Source organism: Solanum stenotomum, chromosome 7, assembly GCF_019186545.1.
Source record: "Solanum stenotomum isolate F172 chromosome 7, ASM1918654v1, whole genome shotgun sequence".
In the NCBI taxonomy this organism is placed as follows: Eukaryota; Viridiplantae; Streptophyta; class Magnoliopsida; order Solanales; family Solanaceae; genus Solanum; species Solanum stenotomum.
In genome coordinates this window covers 614,086-639,622 of record NC_064288.1, presented here as the reverse complement: position 1 = coordinate 639,622, position 25,537 = coordinate 614,086, and the positions used below count along the sequence as shown (strand labels likewise).

Sequence of the window (25,537 nt, the reverse complement as noted above, 5' to 3'; positions counted from 1 at the left end):
ATACTAAGGATCCGTGTTACAAATTGATTGGATACCCTTCTAATTTCAAATCCAAAAGAAAAATGAGTACTAATACATGAAGTGGAGCTTACATGGTTGGGATTGATGTTAACAGTACAAGAAAAATTGCTATGAGAATGGTTTAGACGGATCAACCTTCAACTATGGAAGTAACACAAATGTTCATGTGAAGAATCATTAGGTAACATAGGTGATTGTTCAAGTCAACTGCAGGGGTGTAGTTTCACCAAAGATCAGTATGATCAAATTCTGCATATGTTAAAGCAGAATCAAGGATGTGGACAAAAATTAGAAGATACAAATTCAGTATATGATCTTCAGGCTAGTACTGCAGGTAAAACTTTGTTAGTTTTTGAAAATAATCAGGTCTGGATTATAGATACAGGGGAGTCTAATTATATGGTATCAAATATGGATATGCTTACAAAACATTCTGTTGTCAAGGTTAAGGATCTAAAACCAGTTTATCTACCTACTGGTGAAGTGTCTTATGTGTCTAATACTGGAGTGTGCCACATATCTCCAAGGAGTGTGATTACTAATGTCTATCATATTCCAGAGTTCAAGTACAATTTACTCTTAGTAAGCAAGTTGACTAAAGGGTTAAATTGCTCAGTCACTTTCTTCCCTCATTTCTGTGTATTTCAGGATCTTTACACTGGCAAGGTGAGGGAGGTTGGTAAAGAGGATGATGGTTTGTACTTGATGCTGAGGTACTTGACACAAGATCACTTACTTGTTGCATCTGAAAAGAAGCTAGAGGTTCAACAATTATCAAAAAAAGGAAGTGGATGTATGGCACATGAGGTTAGGACATGGAGCATCACATGTGTTAAGTAAAGTGTTTCCTATTAATTCAGAAATAATGAACAAAGTGTTGAATGAATGTACTATTTGTCCTAGTGCAAAACAGACCAGAACTGCATGTCCTATTAGTAGCATCAAAAGTAGTCAAGTTTTTGATTTGCTTCATTTGGATGTTTGGGGACCATACAAACAGCCTACATTTGATGGTAATAGATTTTTCCTTACAATGGTTGATGATTTCTCAAGAATGACTTTAGTTTTTTTGTTAAAAAATAAGTCAGATGTGTGTGTAGCTTTAGGTTATTTTCTGAAGTTTGTTAAAACACAGTATGACAAAGAGGTAAGAAAGGTTAGATTTGATAATGGAACTGAATTCATGAATTCAGTTTGTGCTGCCTTGTTTAAAGAAAGAGGAATAGTACATCAGAGATCCTGTCCTTATACACCTCAGCAAAATGGTGTGACTGAAAGAAAGCATAGACATCTCTTGGAAGTAACTAGGGCTCTAAGGTTTCAGGGGCATATTTCTTTAAAATATTGGGGTTAGTGTGTGCTTGCAGCTGTCTACCTAATAAATAGGATGCCTAGCAGAGTTTTGGAGGTAAATCTCCATATGAGAAAATGTATGGAAGCAAGCCAATGTTGTCATCTTAGAGTATTAGGTTGCTTATGTTATGCCAAGGTTCTAACTGACAGTGATAAGTTAACATCAAGGACAAAGGCTGCAGTACATATAGGATATTCAGAAACTCAGAAGGGCTATATTTTGTTAGATTTGACATCAAGTAATTTCTTTGTGAGTAGAGATGTGGTATTCAAAGAGATAGTGTTCCCTTTCATATCTGCCTTAGGTAAAAGAGAAGAGGGCACATTTGTGAGTAGTATGGATGGTATTATGATAAATGTAGAATGGAAGTTATTGTGTGACAACATGATGAACAAGCAGAATAGTGAGAATATATGCTTACAAGAAGAGCAATGTAGTCGGGAATGAGTTTGTTTCTACTGACTCTCAAACAGTGGTGAATAGAAGATCTACACGAGAAGTACATCCATCAGTTTAGATGAAAGATTTTGTGTCACTAAACCTTACCAGGAGTTTGTTGCTGCAACTTCTGTTCTAACTGAACCTGCATCCTTTGCTGAAGCCAGCAAAGATCCTAAGTGGATTGAAGCAATGCAAGCTGAAATACAAGCTTTACAAGATAACAAAACTTGGAAACTGGTTGATTTGCCAAAAGGGAAGTCTGCTATTGAATGCAGACGAATTTACAAGATTAAATACAAGTCTAATGGAGAAGTAGAAAGGTTTTAAAGCAAGACTGGTGGCCAAAGGATATAACCAAAAGGAAGGTATAGATTACAAAGAAACCTTTTCCCTTGTGGTAAAAATGGTCATAATGAGAGCTATTTTAGCCTTAGTTGTGTCCAAGTGTTGGCATATACATCAAATGGATGTATATAATGTTTTTTTGAATGGTGAGTTAGATGATGAAATATACATGTCTGTGCCTCAAGGTTTTTCCAGCCGGGGGGTGGGGTGAGTATAAGGTGTATAGACTGAAAAAATCATTGTATGGGCTTAAACAAGCACCAAGACAATGAAATCATAAATTTGCAGCAGTTCTACAGAAGCTGGGTTTTAATCAAAGTCAGCATGATCACTCTTTATTTACAAGAAGGACAATTGAAGGAACTACAATAATCTTAGTGTATGTTGATGATATTTTGGTAACATGAAGTAGTTTAAAGCTAGTAGAGGAAACAAAAAAGTCCTTACAACTAAGTTTTAAAATGAAGGATCTAGGAGAGTTAAAATACTTTCTTGCAATAGAGTTTGTAAGATCAAACAGTGAAGTAGTAATGCATCAAAGGAAATATGCACTTCAACTCATTTCAGAAGTTGGTTTATCAGGAGCAAAGACTGTTGGAACACCTATGGATGTAAATATGAAGTTGACATCAAGGCAGTATGACGAACAAACTGGACAAAATCAGGAGGAGCCTCTAACAGATCAAGTTACTTATCAAAATTGGGAAGTTGCTATATCTAAACATGACAAGGCCTGACATTTCTTTTAGTATACAAACATTAAGTCAGTTCCTACATCAATCAAAAAAGTCTCATATGGATGCAACACTTAGAGTTGTCAAATACATCAAAAGGCAACCAGGTCAAGGTATATTACTATCCAGTAATTGTAGTCGTGAAATTACAGCTTTCTATGATGCAAATTGGACTGCATGCCCCCTTACCAGGAAGTCTGTAACTGGATATGTGATTAAATTTGAAGAGTATTTGATCTCTTGGAAAGCTAAGAAGCAAATCATTGTGTCAAGAAGCTCAGCTGAAGCTGAGTATAGAAACTTAGCTTCAACTGTGACAGAGTTAGTTTGGTTGGTAGGTATGCTGAAAGAGTTGAAGGCTGAGGTACACTTACTAGTTCAAATATATAGTGATAGCAAGTCTGTTATTCAATTAGCCTCTAATCCAATTTATCATGAGCGTACTAAACACAGTGAGGTGGACTGTCATTTCATTAGGGAGAAACTTCAAAATGGACTGATCAATATTGTCTATGTTTCAACACAACATCAGCCTACAGATTTGCTAACTAAAGGCCTCAACAAGTCACAACATGAATATCTATTGTCCAAGCTAGGTGTCTTGAACATATTTGCACCACCTAGCTTGAGGGGGAGTATTGAGGAAGTTAAAAAGGAAGTTCAATGTAAAAGTTAGTAAGGCACATTTCCAGAAGTTAGGTATAGAGTTAGTTAGAAGATTAGGTAAGTTAGTTACAAAGGTATATATAAATACGTATGCTTATTCATTGTAACATATACTTAAAAAGAATATATACTATCTTCATCTTCTACAATTCTATTATCAATCTTGTTTAGTAGTTAATTACTTCACTATTCGAATATTCTATATGTTATGCTGGATTTTATAGGAAATAACAAGTAACTTTCTATATCTTATGATAACACGAAAAATAAATTAATAACTTGGAATAACTAATCTATATATTTTAGTAGTATTAAACTTCAATTCTATTCTTATGATAACACGAAAAATAAAGCAATAACTTGGTATAACTAATCTATATATTTTAACAGTATTAATCTTCAATTTTATTCTTATGATAACACGAAAAATAAAGCAATAACTTGGTATAACTAACTAATATGTATTAAAACTTCTTTACACTATCATTAATGGTGACAATAACCACATATTTAATATAATTTTATTAACAATATATAGTGTAATATCACAAATCATATCTAGAAAAGGTATAATGTACATATCTAGAAAAGGTATAATGTACGTTATCTTATCCCTATTTTTATGGTAAAAAAATATTATTTTCAATACAACCTTGACTTAGTTTGTAGAGACTCATATACCATATAACTTAAACTGGTTTACTACTTCTTAGAGACTCACCTCATCCTCATGTAACAACATTGAAATTTTCAAATCTTGGGTTCACCTTTGACCTCATGCAACAACAACATATCAGTGAAATTTCACAAGTGAGGTCTGAGAAGGTATAGAATGTATGCAAATCTTATTATTACCTGATGTTTCAGAAAGTCCCTCGACTCAAGTGCCACAAACACCATGACAAAGACTAGCCACTCTAAGCAACACAACTACACTACCTACTATCTTTAATACACATTCTTCATATATCTTCCTATCTAAGATCATGTCTTTAATAACTTGAAGTTGTGTTATATTCTGTCTTATCACCGCTCACCTTCATGCAACTCTAAATAAAATTAAATTTAAAAAATAAAGGGAAAAAAAAAGGACTGCCTTTATTTTTCTTTTCTTCCCTGTCCACCCCCCATATCTAGGCTTTATTAAATCGACCGTTGAGTATTTAAAGTGGAAAACTTATTAATTTCTTACTTTTTCTTATTTTAATTTAATTAAAAACTTTACCCCTTTTGACTTTCATATCCACATCAGAAAATCAATCAGACCGTTCTCAAGTGCCACAACAGACAAAAGATCTCATAAATCTAACGGTCAGTATTTGTCGACCGTTACACATGACACCTTTCATCAATCTCAAATTTTCAAATTTAAGGATGATTTTCATTCTTCTCTTCTTACAATCCAAAATGTCTTTCTTCTTCTTTTCTTAAATTCTTCAAAAAAATTCTTGATTTTCTCTCATAGCTGAAGAAAAGATTGAATCTTGATACTAAAAGAAAAATGGGGTTGATTGATTCTCAATCTTTATCATCTCCAGTTAAAATTACAGTTACTTCATCTCCAACTGGTGGCTGCCATGGCTTAACTAGTCCGATTCGGAGACATTCGTTATCGACGAATCCTAATTCACCTCTTAGTGGAAAGGGATTGAGGGGTTCTTCTGGTGGAAGGTATCTTTCTATGTCTAAAGAGAGTACTGATGAATTTGTAGCTTATACAGTTCATATTCCACCAACCCCAGATAATCGTACAGTGGCGGATTCTCAGAATAGTCCTGTTGGGGTTGGGAGTAGTAGAAAAAGCTATGGGTATGGAAATCCGAGTGATGGGTATATTAAAGATACGATTTTTACTGGGGGTTTTAATTCTGCAACTAAAGCACATGTTAGGAAAAGCTCTGAGGAAGAACCTATGGTGATGAAATGTAAAACAATGTGTCAAATGGATGGTTGTGATGAGAAAAAAGCTGAGGAGAGGTGTGAATGTGGATATGTGATTTGTAGAGAGTGTTATTTGGATTGTGTGGGGTTTGATGGAGGGCATTGTCCTGGTTGTAAAGAGTCTTATAAGGGGATTAGTGATGATGAAAGTGATGAACCGAGATCGGAAGCTAAGGATCAAGCGAATCCGTTACCTTCGAGGGGAAGAGGAGGGAGAATGGAGAAGAATTTTTCACTTGTGCAGTCATTCAAGAATCCAAATCAAGATTTTGATCATACAAGATGGCTTTTTGAGACTAAAGGGACTTATGGTTATGGGAATGCTTTGTGGCCTTCTGATGGTCATGAATTTGGGAGAGGTCTTGATAGATCTGAAAATCCTCCTGATTTTAGTGACAGAAGAAATAGGCCTTTGACAAGGAAAGTTGGAATCTCAGCTGCAATTATCAGTCCATATAGGTAATCATTTAAAGTACATGTCTTGTTATAGTTATGTGTTTATGTTCATATTTAAAGAGTGGAGTTTAAAATTCCTTATTGCTGAATAGTTGAAACAATAGAAAAGATCTTACAGTAGAAGTGTTCTCTCTTTAATAGTTTAGCTTTTAGTTAATTGCCACCCACAAACAGAAATAGATCTTACAATAGAAGTGTTCTTTCTCTAATAGCTTAACATTTTAGTGAAACAGTCCACACACTTCAAAGTAGTACCAAAGGAGGCAAATATCCTCATTTCAGGTCTAGTTGCCACCTAAAAGAATATATTTCTACTTGGCCAAGACAAAGGTATCATATCCACACGCGAGGTGTTAGTGTTCCATTGGCAGAGCTAAAGGGAGCCAAGGGGGTTCAGTTGAATTCTCTTTGTCGGAATATTATACTGTACAAATAGGGTAAAAACAAATATCGTTGGTTATATATGAACAGTTGAATCCCCTTGACACAAGAAATATTCTAGTACAATAATAAGGGGTTCAAAAATTGACTTAGATCACAAGTCTAATTTCTAGGTGTGACAACTCTAATAAAGTTTTGAATTGCCTTGTATGAATTTCTAGCTCCACATCATGTTCAAACATAATAAATTGAATAAATTCTCCATTTAAATTTTTAGTTGAGGCATGGTTAGACAATAACATATCGAAAGATTATAGAAGATAGTCATTTGCTAATTGTGACTGCTTTGATTTCAAATGAGAAAATATATGAATCAGTATCAAGATTTGAATTTGATGTATGAATGTTAATTATGCAGGTTGCTCATGGTTCTTCGTCTTGGTGCGTTGGCTTGTTTCTTGACATGGAGGATTTCTCATCCAAATCATGAAGCACTGTGGTTATGGATAATGTCAGTAGTGTGTGAGGTTTGGTTTGCAATATCTTGGCTTCTTGATCAGTTGCCAAAGCTCTGCCCTGTTAGAAGAATCACTGACCTCTCTGTATTGAAAGAAAGGTTTGAAAGTTCAGGACCAAACCTTCGAAACCCGAAGGGATTGTCTGATTTGCCAGGCATTGATGTGTTTGTTTCAACTGCTGATGCAGAAAAAGAACCACCTCTTGTCACTGCAAACACAATCCTTTCCATTCTTGCTGTTGATTATCCTGTTGAAAAGGTGGCATGTTACTTATCAGATGATGGAGGTTCCTTGGTGACATTTGAGGCTCTTGCAGAAGCTGCTAGCTTTGCAAGAATATGGGTTCCCTTCTGTAAAAAACATAAGATAGAACCCAGAAATCCTGAGTCATACTTTGGGCAAAAGCGTGATCCACTGAAAAACAAAGTGAAACTTGACTTTGTTAGGGACAGAAGAAGGGTGAAGAGGGAATATGATGAATTCAAGGTGAGGATAAATGCCTTGCCTGAGTCAATAAGGCGACGATCAGATGCTTACAACACCCAACAGGAGTTGAGGGCTAAAAGAAAACAGGTGGAACTTGGAGAGGATCTCTCTGAACCCATCAAGGTCCCTAAAGCTACTTGGATGTCTGATGGAACTCACTGGCATGGTACTTGGTCATCAGCTGAGGAAGGACATTCAAGAGGTGATCATGAGGGTATTATACAGGTAACATTCTTTGTCCTTCGATATCTCTTGCTTAATACTCCCTCGGTTTCAAATTGTTTGTCTGATTTTGATTTGAAATGGAGATTAAGAAATTAAAGATACGTAGAACGTATCAAAATGTCTGAAACTTGTGGTGTCATGTAATACAACTAAAGAGTTGTAAAAAAAGGGAAGAGTTTTTTTTTGAACCGGACTAAAAAGGAAACTAACACAAACAAATTGAAACAATGGAGCAAGAAATCTTGTATCATCTAGGATTAGTACTTTGTCTTTCAAGTTCACATTAAATGTGAAATTTTTTACTTCCAACTCTTTTGCTGAGTTCCTGAACTTTGTTTGTTGCAGATCATGTTGGTTCCTCCAAATGCAGAGCCACTTTATGGGAATGAAGCAGACGAGAAGAACATGATTGACACAACAGATGTTGATGTCAGATTGCCAATGCTGGTTTATGTTTCCAGAGAAAAGAGACCTGGTTTTGATCACAACAAGAAAGCTGGAGCGATGAATGCTTTAGTTCGAGCCAGTGCAATAATGTCAAATGGTGCATTCATTCTCAATCTTGATTGTGACCATTACATCTACAACTCATTGGCTCTGAGAGAGGGAATGTGCTTTATGCTTGACAAAGGGGGTGACAGGATCTGTTATGTTCAGTTCCCTCAGAGGTTTGAGGGTGTTGATCCAAATGATCGATATGCAAACCACAATACAGTTTTCTTTGATGTTGGCATGAGAGCACTGGATGGTTTGCAGGGTCCAATGTATGTAGGAACAGGCTGCATTTTCCGAAGAATTGCTCTTTATGGTTTTAGTCCACCAAGAGCAACTGAACATCGTGGATGGTTTGGTAGCAGGAAGACTCGAAAGCTTTTGAGGAAACCTAATATACAAAAGGATCAAGAGGATGATGAGATGTTTTTGCCAATGATTGGGAATAAAGATGATGAGGAGGAAGTAAGCAGATCTTTGCTTACAAAACAGTTTGGAAACTCCATTCCATTGGTGGACTCTATTGCTGTAGCTGAATTTGGAGGGAGGCTGCTCCATGAGTTGAGAGGCAAAGGTTGCCAAGGAAGGCCAGCAGGTTCACTTGCTGTACATCGCGAGCCATTGGATGCTTCAGCACTTGCTGAGGCTGTAGGTGTCATAAGTTGCTATTATGAGGACAAAACTGAATGGGGCAACAGAGTAGGATGGATATATGGTTCGATCACGGAAGATGTCGTGACAGGTTACAGGATGCATAATAGAGGCTGGAGATCAATTTACTGTGTCACAAAAAGAGATGCATTTCGAGGGACAGCACCAATCAATCTAACTGATAGGCTCATCCAAGTTCTCAGATGGGCAACAGGTTCAGTCGAAATCTTCTTCTCTCGCAACAATGCACTATTTGCAAGCCCAAGAATGAAGTTCCTTCAGAGAGTGGCGTATTTCAACGTGGGGATGTATCCGTTTACTTCCATTTTCCTCCTTGTCTATTGTCTCTTGCCTGCACTTTCACTCTTCTCAGGAAAATTCATTGTGCAATCCCTCAATGTCACCTTCTTGGTGTTCTTGCTAGCAATCACAATCACCCTATGCATGCTTGCTCTCCTTGAAATCAAATGGTCAGGAATCACCCTTCATGATTGGTGGAGGAATGAGCAATTCTGGTTAATTGGTGGAACTAGTGCTCATCCAGCTGCTGTGATACAAGGACTATTGAAAGTTATAGCAGGAGTTGACATCTCATTCACATTGACGTCAAAATCAGCTGCACCTGATGATGGAGAAGACGAATTTGCAGAGCTATACGAGTTCCGTTGGACAGTCCTAATGATTCCACCAATCACAATCATACTGATCAACATGATTGCAATTGCAGTAGGCACATTCAGGACAGTATATAGTCCTTTCCCACAATGGAGCAAGCTTCTTGGAGGTGTATTCTTCAGTTTTTGGGTGTTATCTCATCTCTATCCATTTGCGAAAGGACTAATGGGGAAAAGGGGAAAGGTTCCCACCATTGTCTTCTTATGGTCTGCTCTCATCTGCATTGTCATCTCATTGCTCGCGGTTTATGTATATCCGCCTTCAGGACACCAAGATTTCTCAAGTTTTCAGTTTCCTTGAGTTGCTGTGTCTGTCCATCTCGGCAGCTCAGCTTAAAGGCTCATACATTGTTAAAAAAGAGTATGAAGGTTCTCAACTTCATCTCACTGTTTAGTAGTATTACTTTTTTACTTTATGTTAAGAAGATGTATGTTACATTGTGTAAGTGCAAAAAAAATAGGAATTTGATATGGGTATTCATTATTTTACCACAGCTAGTTGAATGTGATGAAGTTATCCCATATCTGAGCTTTATGGTATTTTTAAGGGAAAGTTAGTTCCCCATATATACTCTTTCTGTTTCCATTTGAAGTTGCATTTTTACCTTTTCATTTTGTTTCAAGCTAAATGGTGTTTCACATAAGATGGTTTTTTGAGAAGAAATTTTCGAGTGTCCCAAAGCTGCCAGATTCATGGGAGAAATTACACACAAAAAAATGACAAAAGTCGGGCAATCTTTAAAGTTGGCTCGTAAGTGAGAAAATATGTATGAAAAAACGGCGGACCTATAATGCCCAAGTCATTAGGGAGGTCATATAGTTTTTTCAGAAAAAAAAATTTGGATGCCACAAATGCGTCAGATCCATAAGCTACACACGAAAAACAACGAAAGTCAGGTAATTCCTAAAGTTGGCTCGTAAATGCGAAAATATGCGTGAAAATAGTGGGAAAAAAAATGGGTAAAGAAGATACACGAAAAATAGTGAAAGTCAGATAATTCCTAAAAGTTTGATCGTAAATGTGAAAATATGGCTGAAAAATGGCTATCCCCAATTCATTACGGAGGCCCTCATATAGTTTATTCAGAAAAAAATTCAGGTGCCCTAAGGCGCCAGATCCATGGGTTAATAACCTAATACACATGAAAAACGACGAAAGTTGGTTAATTCCTAAAAAATGGCTCGTAAATGTGAAAATATACGTAAAACACGACGGGAAAATATGTAATGTTTTCCCAACTCATTATGGATGTCCTCATATAGTTTTTCAGGAAAACAAATTCAGGTGCCCCAAAGGTTCCAGGTCTATGTGCTAATACAGACGAAAAATGACGAAAGTATGGTAATTTCTAAAAGTTGTCACATAAATGTGAAAATATGCACGAACAAATCAGCGGGACTATACTTAACGATTCCTCATCTCATTACGAAGGCCCTCATATAGTTTATTCAGAAAAAAATTCCGGTTGCCCCAAAGGCACCAGATCCATGGGCTAATAAACACGAAAAACCAAGAAAATTGGGTAATTTCTAAAAGTTGACTCTGGATATAAAATATGCATGAAAAAATGGCGGAACTATACGCAATGTTTCCCAAATTCATTACGTAGGTCTTTATATAGTATTTTCATACAAAAAAAATTGAGTGCCTCAAATGCGTCAAATCCAAGGGCATTTACACACGAAAAACGATGAAAGTAAGTTAATTTCTAAAAATGACTCGTAAATGTGAAAATATGCATGAAAAACGGCGGGGCTATACGTAATGCTTCCATATCTAATTACGTAGGTCCTTCTATAGATTTTTTAGAAAAAAATTTCAGGTGCCCCAATGGCACCAAATCCATGAGCTAATACACACAAAAAATAAAGTAGTCAGATAATTCCTGAAAGTTGGCCTGCAAATGCAAAAATATACGTGAAAAAACGGCAGGACTATATGTAATACTTTCCCTACTCATTACGAAGGTCCTCATATAGCTTTTTTTTAAAAAAAAGATCCCTTAAGACGTCAAATCAATGGGCTAATATTAACACACGAAAAGGGCAAAAGACGGATAAATTTCTAAAAGTTGGCTTGTAAATGTAAAAATATGCGTGAAAAAAATGACGGGACTATACGTAATACTTCCCAAACTCATTACAGAGGTCCTCATATAGTTTTTTCAGAAAAAAATTTCAGGTACCACAATGACGCCAGATCTGTGGGCTAATACACACAAAAAAAAGGTGAAAGTCGGTAATTCCTAAAAACTTTTCGTAAATACAAAAATATGCGTGAAAATAACATCGGGATTATACATCATGATTCCCCAACTCATTATGGAGGTCCTCTTATAGTTTTTTCAGGAAAAAAAATCGTGTGTCATAAAGGCGCCAGATCCATGGGCTATTTCACACGAAAAATGATGAAAGTATGTTAATTCCTTAAAGTGCGCTCATAAATGAGAAAATATGCGTGAAAAAATGGCAGGACTATACGTAATTTTTCCCCAACTCATTACGTAGGTCCTCATATAATTTTTTGAGAAAAAAAATTATGAGTCCCCCAAAGGCGTCAAATCCATGGTTTAATATACAAGACAAATGGTTAAAGTTGGGTAATTCGTAAAACTTGGCTCGTAAATGCGAAAATATTGATGAAAAAAACAGCAGGACAATACATAATGCTTCCCCAACTCATTATAGAGGTCCTCATATAGTTTTTTTCCAAAAAAAAATCTGGGTGCCCCAAAAGCGCCAGATCAATGGGAACACACGAAAAATGGTGAACACTGGATAATTGTTAAAAGTTGGCTCATAAATATGAAAATAACGTGAAAAAATGGTTGGCTTATACGTAATGCTTCCCCAACTTATTATGGTGGTCCTCATATAATTTTTTCAGAAAAAAATTTGGATGATCAAAAGGCGCCAGATCCATGGGCTAATACACACGAAAATCAAGAAAGTCGCGTAATTACTAAAAGTTGGCTCGTACATGCAAAAATATACCTTAAAATAATGGGATTATATGTTATGTTTTCCCAACTCATTATGGAGGTTCTTATAAAGTTTTTTTCAAGAAAAAAATTTGGGTGCTCTAAGGCGCTAGAGCCATGGGCTAATACACACGAAAAACTAAGAAAGTCGCGTAATTCCTAAAAGTTGGCTCGTAAATGTGACAATATGCCTTAAAATGGTGGGACTATATACGTAATACTTCTACAACTCAATATGGAGGTCCTCATAATGTTTTTTCAAAATTCTTTTTTGGATTCTCTAAGGAGCTAGATTCATGGGCTAATATACACGACAAATCAAGAAAGTCACGTAGTTCTCATAAATTGGCTCGTTAATGCAAAAATATGTCTTAAAATGGTGGGACTATACATAGTGCTTCCCAACTCATTACGGTGGTCCTCATAAAGTTTTTGAGAAAAATAAATTTGGTTCTCCAAGACGTCAGATCCATGGGCTAATACACACGAAAAACGAAGAAAGTCGCATCATTCCTTAAAGTTGGCTCGTAAATGCGAAAAATATGCCTTATAAATGGTGGAACTATACGTAATGCTTCTCCAATTCATTACAGAAGTCCTCATAAAAAAAATCAGAGAAATTTTTTGGGTGATCTAAGGTGCCAGCCAGATTCATGGGCTAATACACACGAAAAATGAAGAAGGTTGCATAATTTCTAAAAGTTTGATCGTAAATGCGAAAATATTCTTTAAAATGGTAGGACTATACATAATGTTTCTCCAACTCATTACGGAGGTTCTCATAAAGTTTTTTCAGAAAAAAAGTTTGGATGCTCTAAGGCACCAGATTTATGTATCCTTCTTAGGGTTTTAGATTTAGGGTTCGGGGTTTGAGGTTTTGGGATTTGTATTTCGGGTTTTGGGTTCTGAGTTCGGGGTTCGAGTTTCAGGATTTAGAATTTAGGATTTAGGAGTAAGTAGAAATACATCTTACTTTCTACAAATAAGTAGAAATACATCTTACTTTATTCTAAAAATTACCACTTATTTTGAAATGAAGGAAGTATCATTTGGCCAACTATACAGTGATGTTGCGTATGCATATGTAGTAGTAAATTAGCGAGTCATGAAAGTTCAAGTCTATAATCTTGTAAAGAGGGTTTGATCTCAACTAGACTACAAGTTATTTTTTTGGTAGACATCACTTGAACAACACCCTATACAGTTTCTATATTTTATAAATTAGATGATCGAATAGTTTAAACTAGAAATTATCCATATTCTTTTCATTTTTTTAATTATCCTATTTTTTTAATCCATTGGAAAAAGGGAATTATGACTATAGTAAGTTTGCAGTACTGCCAACATGATTAACCTACCAGCTTCTTTCTCTAATTAGGCTTAGTGTTGTAGTAAAAGGCTCTACTAGAATTACATTTTTTATCTATTCATTATCAAATTCAAAAAGGTAGAATTACCATATCTCATATGATGATTAATAGTATAAAATTAGTAAAGATGATGCTGTCAAAACTCAGATTAATTATTATATTAAACACGATTACTTTACTCATTCAACTGTAGGCTTTTTCTTTAAATAAAAATAAAATCACAAGTAGAAAAAGAAAACTTCAAAATAATGAGGTAATTTTAGACAAGGACATATGAGCTACGTTCGAACCAATAAATTTCAACTTGAAAGTACCCTATAGAGTAAAATAATAGAGCAGCAAAGAAGCCACAGCAAGTCAGAAGAATTTTATACTCATATTTCATAAAATAAAAACAATCTTGAATTCGCCTGTGCTAAAAATAAAAAAAAAATTGAACATGAATCTAGCGCTCCGAAGCACCCTTTATTTGAATGCTCATTATTAAAAACATATACTAAAACAACTAGTAACGATTCGACTCCTTAATCCACAACAATTATTAACGATGATATTTAGTGCCAACGAAGCTGGCCACGTGTGATGCCAGGGAAAAAGGAATGGGTCCCATACATTGGACACTTCACACGCAACAATGTTAGATGCCACATCAATGTCACAGCTCATCCCCTTTTTTCTTTTATATCTCAAATATATTTGACAAATAAACCACTTGTTGTATCATATCATATATGCTAAATATTGTTATAACTATTGCTTAATAGTTATCAGAAACATATAGTCAACAGCTCATACATCCTTTTAAAACTAAAATCCAAATTTTAAGAAATTCCAATCATGTTTCAATAATTCATAAAACTTACAATTTTTTCAATTGATAATCATGTATATATAACTAAAAAAAAATAAAGTGAGATGTGTCATGTGATTAACTTATTTACGTAATAAGTATAGATAAAGATCCACAAAAGCTTATTAAAATATTTTTAGTTGAAAGTGAGTGCTTAACCGCAACACTTTATCATATGTTTAGATTTAGATGATCAATTAAAACAAATTATAATCAAGCTTATAAATGGATTTAGAAACAAATTTAAGAAGTGATAGATGTATTTCGCCTTTATTTTAGGATTTCGAACGTTATTGGTTAAAGTTTTGCTCATTAGTTAATAAAGGTGTACCTAATAATCAATGAAGTGAGTTGAAAATTATAATAAATTTTAATCTAGTAAAAAAATACTAAGCAATTTCTTTTCATTTATCCAAATTTTGATAGACAGCATTACTTGATACATGTGTATAGGGTAAAAAGTTATTCCATAAAATTAATTAAAGTGTGTGCAAATTAATCCAACTATATTTTAATATATTAAAGGGAAAGACTCAAACATGTCGTCGGACTTTGACAAAAAACTCATTTATCCCATCCATCAAAAGTTTAGATGATCTATATCATTTCCATTTGAGAAAACGCTCCTCCACGCCATTATTCGTTAACCAAAAACAATTTCAATTTTACAAAATTATTTTTTATATGTAGTTAACTATGAATTTAATCACGTCATTTATTACATGCCCTAATATGCCCTCGAACCTTCAAAAAGAGCTATCCATTAAAAAATGATTGACTTATCTATATCATTTCAGTTAATAAATACTGTCATGGACAAGTTTTTTTTCAAATGAAAATGATATAAATAAATCAAACTTTTTGATATTGGTATAGATGAATTTTTTTTTGGGTGTGAAAGTAATTAGAGGAGGAAATAAAAGGGGTTTATTTGAAAAGAAATCCGTGCAGTTGGCACCACGGCTTTCTTGGATTCTCTTGCCCTCACGACTGCAAAAATCTGGCAAAGCCTTTGGATTTATATGTGAATGCCAACCATTTTTGACAGTACTTTACTACTGTTTTCATAGTCCTCACCCTATTTTGACAACCTGTCAATGAAACAAATACATCATTTTCTATTATTTAATATTTGCACATTTTTAGTTTATTCTTCTCATGTTGTATGCTATGGATAGATATTCTTTCTTTCTTCTCAAGAATCAATTCCACAAAGTGGACCGCATAATTCGCTGGCCAGCAACACTAATTATTTCCCCGTCGCTAGCAACCCCCCCATGTGCCACAAATGGCATTTCCACTATCTTTACATTAATCCAAAAAGTTGAACCCCCTCCCCCTTGCCCACCCATGGTTTCATTTTTTTTTATAACAATTGCATTATTTATTCTATGAAGGCTATACTAGCTTCATTCTTTTTGCTCTTTTGATGACTTACGAATTCATAACTCAAGGTAGGAGGGGAAGTGTTGTGTTCTTATCAAATTTTCCTCAATTTGTATGTCTATATTGAAAATAAGAAAAATAATTGACTTTCAAACTATCTCTTCTATGCACTACAACACACACCTCAGCATCACCTCCATATATCTCATAGTGTTCACCTAAATTAAGAGAAGTAAGAAATATTTTCCTTTGAACCAAGCACACCCTAAGTATATGTTTTTTTTTTAATGATCGTGGTGTCTAGGCAAGTTTTTGCGCACCTCAATTAATTCCACGAGATACATGTCACCTTTCACCAGCACCAAGTATCAAGTAACTCTATCCACCAAAGCCGGGACTCATAAAAAAGTTACCAAACCTATCAAAGCTTAAACAAATGCAAGGAAATCACTATATTTTGTCTTGGTTAGGATTGAATTATGATGCTCTCATAGTTATCATCTTGTTCAATCCCTGATTCATTGAATGTCTAATCTTATCTAGATCACACGATTGGGTGCTATTGCTTGCTTCCCTTTTTCCCTTCATACATTGCTTCAAAACCCCATTTCCCCTAATACAAAAAGTCATGTTATGCTGATCTTTTACTAATAAAAAAACAAGAATAATTGATCCCTATTACATGCATCATCTTAAGTAAGCACATGTCCATGTTCAAATTAGAGTAGTAATAGATAGTCCCAAATAAAATAGAACAACAATTCATTGACAACACTTAAATGAAAGAGTTAAAAATCAGTAAAACACCAAGCCCCAAATACAATTTATTAATGTGAGAGCTACAACCTACAACCTAACATTCATTTAATCTCACACTTTTCAAAGGGATCATAAGTACAATTATTTATTAGCATACTTCAAAAGACAGCATTTTCTAGACACTAGCATTATCAATAACTAAATTAATTAGAAGATAAAAAGAAAAAACTATAATGTATACATAAATTATATATAGTATTCCTCTCATTTAATTATTTATAGGCCACTCATTTAGTGTCGGTTACAATTTATCTCGCTGACTTCACATCAGATATATACCCTACTCTTGCTGCTGAAAAAATGTTGTGGCACTCGTATCGAGTATACTCAATGATTTCGAGCAACATAGATATGAACAAGTGAAATAAAATGAGCTTGATTACAACCAATAATTATCTGTAATTCCTTTTTTATTTCAAGCTGCACGAATAATAGAATAGAATACAAATGTCTCTGGTGATGCATTAATGTTCATATGTTAAAATAAAAAAAAAGAAGAAACAAAATTTGAACGAAATAAATTGAGAAGAAAAAAAAATTAGAGAAGTTAAAAATCCCCAATAATAAAATGAACAGAAAAAAAGAAGTTACTGGGAGGAATTTACCGGCGAGAAATGAGAAATTCACGACGAGAAACCGTACAAATCGTAAGGTGCCCAAAGAGAATCGAGAGGACACGGCTCTTTTGAGTCGAGCCGAAGCCACGGCTTGCCGGAGCCGCTCCAGTGGAGGAGGCTTACCGGACCGGGATGTAAATCACGGCAACTTCCCTTCACATTATCACCGCCTAAACCGTGCTGGTTCCATCTGTGCTCAATTGGTGCCACGTGTCCGGCGAAGACCAAGAGGTACGGCGGTAATGAACCCAGTTCATAGATCCGATTAGTCTTCTGGATATCCATCCATTTCTCTATCCGCTTAGTGTACCCGACCCGTCTCCATTTCTTCAGATCTATAACCATAACCCCTGTGTTGAAGTAACAAGGTTTCCGGCTGGAAAACGTGCCGGAAAATCTGGGTTCCGACCAGAACGACGTCGTGAAGTATTTCGTGAAATTGGCATGACAATACTCCGGAGCTCCAATCGTTTTTGAACCCAAACTTGTACTCCATAGCTTAGAGATGTCGTCAACAACGACAAGATCCGAATCCAAGTAGATAACTCTACTAACACAGGGCTCCAGAAGATCAGCCAAGTAATTTCTAGCGTAGTTCAAGGGCTGTTCAAGCGCTTGCCTAACGGAAGTGGAGATAATATTTCGAACTCGTTCAGGATCAAAGTAATATACCTTGAATTTCAACTGAGGGAAGGTGGATCCAACTAGGGTTTCGAGATTGGTTTCGGATACCAGAAAATGGAAGAATACACTCTCAGGACATCTCGAATGGTGTAAAATTGAATGCACAGCGGCTATTGAACCTCGAAGATACTCAACATCAAGAGTAATCGCAACATGAACAAGCGAAGGATCGCAAACCCCAGTTTTCCCCAATATTCTTCTGTCATTAGAGGTGCATTCACCGGCATTTCGGAATACAGGGGCTTTACGAAATGAGAAACGATTAAGGGGAACAGTGGGGGTAATTTGACTGGGAAATCGGAGATAGGATTCAAGGTGAGACGATCTAATAGCTTCAGCAGGTGGAAATGATTGTAAGGATGGTGAAAGAACAATCATTACCATTGCCGCAGCGAAAAAGCCTGAAAACTTAGTGACCCAGAACATTTTTACAGTGTAAAATCCCTTTTTCCTCTTCTTCTTCTTTGATATGAGATTATAACGACTGACCCTCCGCCAAGAAATTGAAGAAAAGAGGAATGCTAGGGTTCTTCTAAAGTCCGCCACAGCTAAAAAAAAAAATCCAATCAATGAAGATGGGCTTTTCCCTTTTGGGGTTCTTTGCTTGTTTCTCTAAGGGTATGCCGTGAAAACGAAGCGACCTTGGATTGGTGGAACAGTAGAGAGCGAAGAATCCATGGCGACGTGCGTTCCAGTACTCTTTTCTCTTTCTCTTTCTCTTTCCCTTTCTCTCTCTCTATATCTCTGGGAGAGAAGGTCACACAGTTGTAGTAGAGAGAGAGAGTGAAAAGGGAGAAATTTAGGTTTTTTCAAGCCTTTTCCCAAACTCTTTGGGCTACAACATATACTGTACTTGAGAAACAAAAGAATTTGGTTTTAAGTGATTAGATGTTGTATTTATCTAAGAATTCAATAAAATGAAGTGATTATATCTAATCATGTTACTTAAACAATCAATCACTATAAAATGAGTAGGTAATTTAGAGTAATTGTTATAATTTGAAAGAGATGGTTGGTTATCTTGTGAAACTAATCGACCTACGTCGAATGTGTAAGATTCTTCGGAAATGTAAATTAAACATTTATTTAAATACATTTCCAAAATGTAAATTAAGATATTTAGGACTATTTTTTAAAAGACGAAATGAATGACAATTCAACGTGTTATTCGTGAGACAAATCGAACGATTGTGAGCCTCCATTTTATCCATATGTGCCAATATAATATGTGATATCATCGTCGATCTTATCATTTTTTAAGATTATAGACCTAAGGTATTTGAGACATTNGGTAAATAGAAAACTAGAAGGGATAGGATGTTATTTAGTACTTATAATATGTGGTTCCTATAATTTATACTTATTTAAATACATTTCCAAAATGTAAATTAAGATATTTAGGCCTATTTTTTAAAAGACGAAATGAATGACAATTCAACGTGTTATTCGTGAGACTAAAATCAAACGATTGTGAGCCTCCATTTTATCCATTTGTGTCAATATAATATGTGATATCATCGTCGATCTTATCATTTTTTTAGATTATAGACCTAAGGTATTTGAGACATTCCACTCTCAAGGATAACTTGTTTATCGATCCTCACTTTCTCATTCATGATCTCCTATGATGCGATTTTGAACTTTCATTTTGTGCACTCTATTTAGACCTGCTCAATCTAAAACTTTTTTCCATATCTCTAGTGAATCATTAACTTTATTACGTGTATCTTCAATTAATGGTATGTCATTTTCAAATAACATACACAAAAATATGTCCTCCTAAATATATTGTTTCAATTTATTCATCATTAGATAAATATAAACGGTTGAGAGCTGATCCCTAATGCAATCCCAATCTATTTTGAAATTAATGTACAAATAAATTGACTTAACTTTCTATTATAAAAGAAAAATGGTTGTTACAAGACTTTTTCAAAATTTGCTACAAGATTTTTATAGATGTTGACTTGATTGCGAGCCTAAGAAAGTTATTCAAAAGGTTTTACACAGAAAGCTACTTGTAAATCATCTGCACATATTACTTGCAAGTTATCGACTTGATTGCAAGCTTTTTGAAGAAGCTATAGGAATACTTAAATGAAATAACAATACAAAGTACATTTATAATAGAACATTATTAAACTCTCCACTACAAAATTTACAACAAAATTAGGAAATTAGCCCAAAAGAAAATTAGTTGTTTTTTTCTCACAAAGGAGATATCATCACTCATCAGCATGAAGATGCAATCGTGTGATCGTTGAGGGAACAAGTCCAACACTATTTCTTATTTGATTTTTTTCTCTAACAGTGGCTCTATTTCATGATCTTATGATGATGAATTTAGTAATTGGTAGATAAGTCGTAAGTATATTCAATGAATGAAAAATTATAGAAATCAAAAGGATCTTTTCTATATAAGTACTCGTTTGGACATGATTTCAGATCATGAGGTAAACTAATAATTCTTGTAATCAAATTGATTTATAATTAAAATTTTGTTAAAATTTAGATATTTTGAGTTAGTATTTTCTTTCAAATGTATACCCTCCCTCAGTAATTTATGAAACTATCAAAACCTTTTTTAACTCTTCATTGATCTCTTTTATAAATAAATATTTATGATTACATGTTACTACAATTTTTTAGATATACATACAATTTTACAAAGATTCATTAGTTCAGTAAATCAACAAAAGTAATAACTAGTTGCTCTTTTATAAATTATTCACAGATGGTGCAAACAATCTGTTCGCATCAAACATGAGTCTTTATAGCAAAAATAAAAATTATGGGTCTTTTTCTTTGTAAAAAATGTTGGGTTTAGCAAAGTATGAATGGGAAATAAGAAGAGAAAATGGAGAGTGGGGGAACCAATTTTGGAGGGAAAATGAAAAATCATTACAAAGTGCAAATGAAAAGTCATTTTTACCATATTTGTAGAAGAAAGGAAATTGTTGTCCTTATATTAGNCATCACTCATCAGCATGAAGATGCAATCGTGTGATCGTTGAGGGAACAAGTCCAACACTATTTCTTATTTGATTTTTTTCTCTAACAGTGTCTCTATTTCATGATCATATGATGATGAATTTAGTAATTGGTAGATTAGTCGTAAGTATATTCAATGAATGAAAAATTATAGAAATCAAAAGGATCTTTTCTATATAAGTACTCGTTTGGACATGATTTCAGATCATGAGGTAAACTAATAATTCTTGTAATCAGATTGATTTGTAATTAAAATTTTGTTAAAATTTAGAATTTTTGAGTTGTATTTTTCTTTCAAATGTATACCCTCCCTCGGTAATTTATGAAAACTATCAAAACCTTTTTTAACTCTTCATTGATCTCTTTTATACATAAATTTTTATGATTACATGTTACTACAATTTTTTAGATATACATATAATTTTACAAAGATTCATTAGTTCAGTAAATCAACAATAGTAATAACTAGTTGTTCTTTGATAAATTATTCATAGATGATGCAAACAATCTGTTCGCATCAAACATGAGTCTTTATAGCAAAAATAAAAATTATGGGTCTTTTTCTTTGTAAAATATGTTGGGTTTAGCAAGGTGTGAATGAGAAATAAGAAGAGAAAATGGAAAGTGAGGGAAGTGGGGGAACCAATTTTGGAGGGAAGATGAAAAGTCATTGCAAAGTGCAAATGAAAAGTCATTTTTACCATATTGGTAGAATAAATGAAATTGTTATCCTTATATTAGGAAACAATTACTTTAGTTCTTAAAGGGTTAAGAAGAAGGTGCCCCTCGCGCCGTCATCGTCGCTCGCTTGGCCTCGGATTTGGCAAGTGATTGATTGATAACATTTTTGGACAAAATTTATTTAATCAATCTTGTTAATTCATTTCCTTCTCTTGTAAATTAATTCAGAATGTTAGTTAAATAATAGAATTAATTTGGAGCAACAGAATTTATTTAAAATTCACGTGTAACGGTAAAAACGTTTTGAAGGGACATGTTCCTTCCGAAAAGTCGTTACTTTTCCCAAAAGACACAAAGTTCTGAAAAAATTGGTCTGAACAGACGCGTTCCTTACTATAAATGGCTATAAATAAGAGGTCTTTTTCCATTTTTCAAACACTAAATTTTTTCCTCTCTGCATACATTTTCTTACATAAACAAAATTATCCATCGACTGAGTCTGTGTGTGCTCTTGTTGCTGTTCTTGCATTCGCTGAAGTTATTGAAGTTTGAGGTACCGCTACTTCTTTAACAGGTTAATCCGTTTTATCTTGGGAGGAATTAATCTGCAACCTCGGGTACAGTGAGGGGATTAAATTTCTTAAGGAAACACAGTGGTTTACGTGGATTCGGATTACTTACATTCTGTCTATTTCATCTTTTTTCTATTTTTGTATTTTTGACTAACCTGAATACATGAGATAACAAAAAATATAAATTGATGGGTCAGGTTTATAATTTCAATCCTATTCTTTTTTAGATTTAAAATCATGATTTGAAGAAAAAGTTAGAATTTTGTGTAAATTTCATAAATAAACACAAATTGAAAGTCAAAATTCAAAATCAGGCTCTCTAGTCCTTTGATCAAACGACTACGAGAGTAGTAGAGGAAAATGACAATATGGATGTGTGAGAGTAGGGAAGAAAACTCATCCAGCCCGGAGGCCGATCTAGGTACACCCTAGGGGTGTCACGTGACACTGCTTTGATAAAAGCAAAATAATATAGAGAGGATATATGTTTTAAGGTGACACTACTTGAGAACAAAAGGCACTCAACTTAACTGGTTAAGCGTGCCTTTTTCATAATCAAGGTCGCCAATTCGAATCTAGAAAGCGTCAATTGCTTATTTTTTTATATATTTTTTCTTTCTCCTTCTTTTTCACCAATAAAATTAAGTAGGAATAATATATGAAACTTAATGAATAATAAGTTGCTTAGTGATCATTTGGTGCTTAATATAATATTTTTTGATATTATTATATTTTTTTAAGAAAAGGTAGAGTAGTGAATGTGAATTGGTTTATATATGTATAATTTAAATATATATAGTGTCATGTTATTTTATTTATTATTTGTCATTTTAAAGGGTGATATCCCTCTAAAAAAAACTCATACGTACGCCATTGAACCCACCCTACCCTACTCTACCTTTAAAAATTCTGGTAAGTTCTAGGGTTACCTATTCGAGGTAAACGTAAATTGTATAAATACTCATTAATTGTTGTTGAATGGCATTAGTACCATAACTTATTTTTCACGTAAGATAAGTAAAAAAAAGACGTTACTTACCAGAGTCCAGGAGTGTTACTTTTTATCTGATCCACTTACAATATTATAAAATGTAAGTGGACTTGGAGTGATCCAATAACAATATTATAAAATGTAATTGGACATAGGGCGTGTGTTCCATAGGAAAGAAAAAAAAAATATTTTTTGTAAGTTATTTTTCAGGAAAATTCGTAAGTATTTTTTTTCTCTGGGGTAGGTAAGTCAAAATTATATAATATTTTAAAATATTTATATATAAAAATAATATGATATTTAATTTATAATTTAAAAATGCATATAACAAAATAAATTAATAGTGATATGGGTAAAAAATAAAGAAGAATGAGATAGTAAATTACCATTATTAGCAATGTAAGTCAGGCATTGAATCTGCTGTTGGATTTCAGTATTAGACAATTGATATGTCCCTTTCTTACCCGTACTTAGCCGTTGGCATAATTGGTATTAGTAGTTCTAGCTACCACTCTTCTACTATAATCATTGACTATTTCCAATATTTAATAGACAAAATACAATAATTAATTATTCCAATAAGGAGTATTTTATTCTATCTATTTTGTGTGTAATGTCATCGAATTTATAAAAATTTTATTTTACGTTTAGTATTCGGAAATAGCTTCTCTATATCAAGTGATTCTTGATACACTCTCGCTCTCAATACCATTTTTAGTTCATTCTGGTTCTATCCTGTCACAACAATTAAAACTCTATTTAATTAAAAATTCATTTTATTTTAAAAAAAAATTATTATCAATGTTATTTTATGTTAATAAAGCAAGGAGGAAAAGACAAGAAATGGTGTATTATATAGCCGTTGAGTGGTCATTGTCTTTGGTGTCGTAGTACTTATATATTCTATGTATATTAGTGGACATCAGTATAAGACCAGATGGAAGAAGAAGAATACATGATTATGAAATAAAGCTTAATTAATTAAATAAATTATAAAAGTGTCATTAGGGGTCTTTTTCATGCTTCAATTAGAGAACCTATTAGCCACTCTATTTTGTCGGACCTTTTTTACACTTTACATGTGGAAACTTCCGTCAGTATCGCGATTCGATCGAATTTAGTAAATTTAATCAAAGTTTTATATTTCTGTTAAGAAATTTATTCAATATAAATAAATAGTTAATTTTTAAAGGAGATTTAAATTCTAAATCTATAAATTTTAAATTCTAACTTCGCCTCTTATTAGTGTCTTTATAAGCTAATAAAAGATGAAATAATAAAAGTTGCAATAAATCAAAGATTTGGTAAATCATTAATCCTATCCTAATCCCTAGTTTGTCGAATGTTTGTTACTTAGGCCCATAGGGATTTCTATCATTAGTTCGTATCGTATTAATAATATCACTAACAAAATCAGTAATTATAATAAGAAAATTTAGAAAAATACAAGAACGATATATTTAAGATTTACAATCTAACGCAATCTTTTAGCCACTTTTACTAGTACACAATCACACACTAACTCTTCCGCTACTCAAATATTATTACATGCTTTTATTATTTTTTACTTGATTTAACAATAACTTGCAATAAAGAAAATTCAATTAAACCCCTCTAAAACGCTTAGCTATAACAATAATTTCCATATCGATTTTCATGTGACATTTTGTGTGCAACTATTTATGTTAATTTTAAAATAATATCATGTACTTGCTCTATTTCATTTTATGATACTTAATTTCTCTTATATCATTTGTTTTGCTATAATTAGTTAGTGTAATTTAAATTTTTCATATGTATTTTTAAAAGATATAACTTCTATTTCAAATGACTCAAAGACATAAAAAAAATTAAATTTGTTTGGCCACGAATTTTGCTTTACAAATTTTCAAGCCAGTGTTTGGAATTTTCACTAATAAAGCTTTAATTTTTTTCAAGTAAATATATTTCCAAACATAATATTTCAAATTTCAAAAGTCACAACTTCAAAAACTCAAAGTTTTAAATTTTAAAGTTCGACTTCATAGATCTATGGTCAAACGAGAGATAAATAATAAGCTTCTTGGTGATAATTTTTTACGAAATTAATTTGAGATTTCCTTTTAGACAAATGTAGTCTTCATCATTAATCAACCTAGTAAATGTGACTATCAATGATCGTGATGGAGTGGTAAGTACTATTTATTCTTAACCGGGGATCTCAAGTTTGA

At 33.7% G+C, this 25,537-nt stretch overlaps 2 protein-coding genes across 2 annotated transcripts; one reads left to right on the top strand and one right to left on the bottom strand.

Annotated features, from left to right (window-relative positions):
* Positions 1 to 4,963: 4,963 nt before the first annotated feature.
* Positions 4,964 to 9,817, top strand: LOC125871099 (cellulose synthase-like protein D5). The gene is made up of 3 exons (XM_049551695.1): positions 4,964 to 5,961; positions 6,758 to 7,568; positions 7,914 to 9,817. The coding sequence occupies exons 1-3, from the start codon at positions 5,063 to 5,065 to the stop codon at positions 9,684 to 9,686; spliced, it is 3,483 nt and encodes a 1,160-aa protein (XP_049407652.1). The 5' UTR covers positions 4,964 to 5,062; the 3' UTR covers positions 9,687 to 9,817.
* A 7,413-nt stretch (positions 9,818 to 17,230) lies between these two features.
* On the bottom strand, positions 17,231 to 18,915 carry LOC125871136 (probable galacturonosyltransferase-like 7). The gene has a single exon (XM_049551727.1). It carries the CDS (start codon positions 18,516 to 18,518, stop codon positions 17,415 to 17,417), a length of 1,104 nt encoding a protein of 367 aa, XP_049407684.1. The 5' UTR covers positions 18,519 to 18,915; the 3' UTR covers positions 17,231 to 17,414.
* Positions 18,916 to 25,537: the final 6,622 nt, after the last annotated feature.